This window comes from Cryptomeria japonica, chromosome 7 (genome assembly GCF_030272615.1).
Source record: "Cryptomeria japonica chromosome 7, Sugi_1.0, whole genome shotgun sequence".
NCBI classification, from domain to species: domain Eukaryota; kingdom Viridiplantae; phylum Streptophyta; class Pinopsida; order Cupressales; family Cupressaceae; genus Cryptomeria; species Cryptomeria japonica.
The window spans coordinates 239,209,781-239,213,706 of record NC_081411.1 but is presented as its reverse complement, the minus strand read 5'-3'; the positions used below and the strand labels follow the sequence as shown (position 1 = coordinate 239,213,706).

The 3,926-nt window shown below is 36.1% G+C and overlaps 1 protein-coding gene across 1 annotated transcript; it reads left to right on the top strand.

The window, feature by feature from the left end:
• Positions 1-2,003: 2,003 nt before the first annotated feature.
• LOC131856627 (nudix hydrolase 2-like) lies at positions 2,004-3,721 on the top strand. The gene is made up of 8 exons (XM_059208474.1): positions 2,004-2,168; positions 2,298-2,363; positions 2,454-2,591; positions 2,847-2,924; positions 3,031-3,081; positions 3,197-3,231; positions 3,348-3,456; positions 3,563-3,721. The coding sequence occupies exons 1-8, from the start codon at positions 2,004-2,006 to the stop codon at positions 3,719-3,721; spliced, it is 801 nt and encodes a 266-aa protein (XP_059064457.1).
• The last annotated feature ends 205 nt before the right edge of the window (positions 3,722-3,926 follow it).

The window sequence follows — 3,926 nt, the reverse complement described above, 5'->3', positions numbered from 1 at the left end:
TAATGAACAACTATGCTGCTACGTCTTAGTAATAATAATACAGAGAAGCGCGTGACCATCTCACAATAAAAAATTCAAAGGCTGAAGGCAAAGCAAATTCAGATTCTGATACACTGATTAATGAAGCAGTAAGCGTTTAACCCTGCCGCGCAGCTTCTTGGGACTCTCCCAGTTCGTTCCGCTCGCGACCTTCGTATTTTATTAACTTTCACGTTGACCTTTTTTAACAAAAATAAACTAAAAGAGATTTGAGGTTTCCTTGTCCCCAATTTTTTTCCACCACACCATTCATTCTTGCTTCCTTTATCCCCAGATTTTCCCATTACATCACATCATCTATCTTTCATTTTTTTCACTGGAAATTTCAATCCTAGTTGTCCTTATTTATATTTTTTGTTGAAAGATTTAATTTTTCTCATTAATGAAATGTAGCCATTTAATGAGAAAGACAAAATATATACACAAAATCTTGTTAATAGAAAAATATTCTAGAAGGAACAAAATAAAGTTAAAATAAAAAAATATTAAATATATGATCAAGTCGGTCTTGATTGTAGAATCATCTATATAATCTCTAATCTCAAAAGACTTCTATATATTGAGGCTTTTGTAATGATTTTAGGCATTAGGTATTAGTTGATGAAGATGATGAAGTGATCACGAGGATGTGAATGTTGTAGAGTTTAGACTATTTGTAATATTTATAATCAACGGATGTGTTGTAGCATGCTCAAGAGTTTTGGTAGGACTTTGTGTTTCCTTTAAACGACATCGATCATGTCCTTTTGTTTTGGTTTCTTCGCCATTGGAATTACAATCATAATTTTTCTTATACATCTTACAATCTCATAGAAACTCTTAAACATCTCACAAAGAAAAGATGATCTTACATACCATACTACAATTTTCAAGTGACATGATTTATTTTTGTCATGCCCAAAGAATCTCGAGATTCCTTCCAGTTAGGGTGCCCATTTCCTTTTGGCCTCATAAATACAACGTATTATAATATTAAATCAATACAATTTATAATTGGATTCACTAGACATAAAACATGAAATCCTCACTTTAAGCCTTCTTTCCCATGGTGAATGAAACATACTCTTTGTTCCACAAGTGGTGTTAGCTAATTGAACACTTGCTAATATATAAGAAAAAAGTTGCAATCATACAAATAATAATATATTGCACTTATTTCTTATGTTATTCAACAAAATATTTTATCTTGAAGCATCAAATGATGCTCTCTCACCATCTATGGGTGGTCTAGCATAATATGCGAATTCTTTGTTTGAAATTACTGCTTTAGTAAGTGTCTCCTCTCCAAGTGACTATACTTTAGGTGAAGCTTAGGATAAAGAGTGTCCAACAAAGTTTCACATCCGATTGTTTCCATGCAATACTTGTTATAGAGTATTTATTTGTTTTCAGAAGGGTCAACGTGAACAAATAGTCGTAGTATATATGGAATGTCAATAAAATACGGAGAGTCGCAATCGGAACGATCTGGGAAGGACCCACGAACCTGCGTGGCAGGGTTAAACGCTTACTGCTTCGTTATCACTGTTTCAGCCTTGGAATATTTAGTCACGCGCTCTTCTGTATTCTTGAAACGTAGTACCTAGCGCGCTTACTTGTTCACTAACAAGAAGTTTCAATAGCCTTTCTGCGAATTTACGAACAACGTCATTAAATGATAAGTTTTTCAGGTATCCAATTTCATTATTGCTACGCTTACGCTGTAAGGAAGGGTAGCGGTAGTTAGTTGTTACCCGCGCCGAAGCATTCGTCTGAAATCCCAGAAACTTTCTCTACCACATATATAAACTCTACCACATACTATTATTGCACTGGCGCTAATTTAATTCAATCTGTTTTGCACACGATTTGGAAATAGGAACAAGCCAAATTCAATCCTGCTCGTAGGGGTACTCAGAAGCCAAATTCAATTTGCATCGCTAGTTATTGAACACTTTTTTGACGGGTGGTGTTTACACTGCACAATGGCATTCCCAACAAACGAGGTTTCGGCTACCACTAATGATGTTGACACTGTTTTGTACGAAATATGTGAAGTGCTCAAAGCCCAGGAAGACAGATATGATGGTGTGGTTGTTGACATTGGGCATATGCAAAACGATGTAACTCGTTTTGCAGCTTCGCTCAGGGCATGACTTTCTCATTGGGCACGCCAGGTCAGTGTTTACTGCTTTGTTAACTCTAAATACAAATCTCTCAAGACATTAGTAAGTTTATTCCTTCAATTCATAACACTTGTTGGATCAATGGGTATACAGGGAAAGAAGGGGGTGTGGATTAAAGTGCCCAAGGGCCAGGCGAAGCTAGTCCCCGTTGCGATTGAGGTCGGTTTTTTAAAAATTCGCTAACACCATTGATGTTTTTCTCACTCCAAGCCATTCGTTTATGCTTCAACAGTGTTTGGTGAATTGCAGGTGGGATTTTGGTATCACCATGCTGAGCCTTCATATGTGATGTTAGTGTATTGGATCCCTCAAACTCCTCCTACCATCCCTGATAATGCTTCACATCAAGTGGGAATTGCAGCTTTTGTATTCAACGAGGAGGGACAGGTAATTGTAATATTAGGTATATCCGAATGTAGCGCAGTTCTGCTTAATATTCTCCTCCGCTCCATAGCAATGTAACTGTGAAAAGATGTCGAGTATTTTAAGTGTTTGTTTGTGTTAAAAGGATTTGATTTTCTTAATCACTGGGAAAATGTATAATTAATATAATGACTACCCGTTAATGTTATTTTAATAGCGGTTGTGGGTCAGTTGCTTGAAGTGATAAATACATAAATTATTATGACAATGGCAATGTAGGTTCTAGTATTTCAGGAAAAGTGTGGACCTTACAAAGATTCAGGGTTGTGGAAGATGCCAACAGGAAGGATTAACCAGGTATCAGGGTCAAATTCAGTTATCAAACTAAATTTATGACACTTCAATTTTTACATGAAATTACATGAAGCCCTCTAATATATTATGGGCAATTTGTTTCTGGTAGGGGGAAGGCATTAAGGAAGGGGCCATAAGAGAAGTTCACGAAGAAACAAGGGTAAACGTCACCTACCTAATGTCACTTACCTCATCTTTTTCCTTTGAATCGGGACTTTTAACTTCTTTGCAATATAATTTTTGATAATTCAAACTATATTCTTGTGCTTTTACAGATTGATGCAGAATTCGTAGAAGTGGTTGGCTTCAGGTAAGCAAAACTTTCATTACACAAAGTTATAACTCGTTTCATAGTTGGTACAAAGAAGGATAAGTTTCAACTAGTAATTTTTAGCCCTCTAATAGTTATACCTTCATGAACTGCAGGGATGGTCACAATGCCCCTTTTGGAAAATCGGATATGCTCTTCGTGTGTATGTTGAGATCCGTTTCATCTAATATTGTGGTGCAAGATACCGAAATTTCTGCAGCCAAGGTACGCGTTTAAACATGCGGCGGTGATTCAATATTGTTAAGCTGGATAGTTTCAATATTCGTTTAAACTGGGGTTCAAATTAAATAACTTGTTTTTGTTTTTTTAGTGGATGGCGATAGAAGAATTTGCATCTCAACGTAAAAATCAGCAAAGCAAACTTTTAAAAGATATGATCGGCGTGTGTGTTGCCAACGTCAACGGACGATGTAAAGGATTTTCAGGCATTGGGATATCGTCTAACTCGCGCAAACCCTCTGCATTCTAGAAGAACAAAGCTAGAATGGATGCCAGGCACTCACTTTAATACATCCATCCTAGTTAGGTCTAGAAATTGCTCGCACGTTGCATAAGGAGGTGCAATGATTACCTCAGAGAATATTATGTTTAACATGTTAAGAGAGATATTTTTTTATTTATTTTTTTTGTATTGTCTACATGTTTTGTACATACAATATTTTTATCAAAAGTTT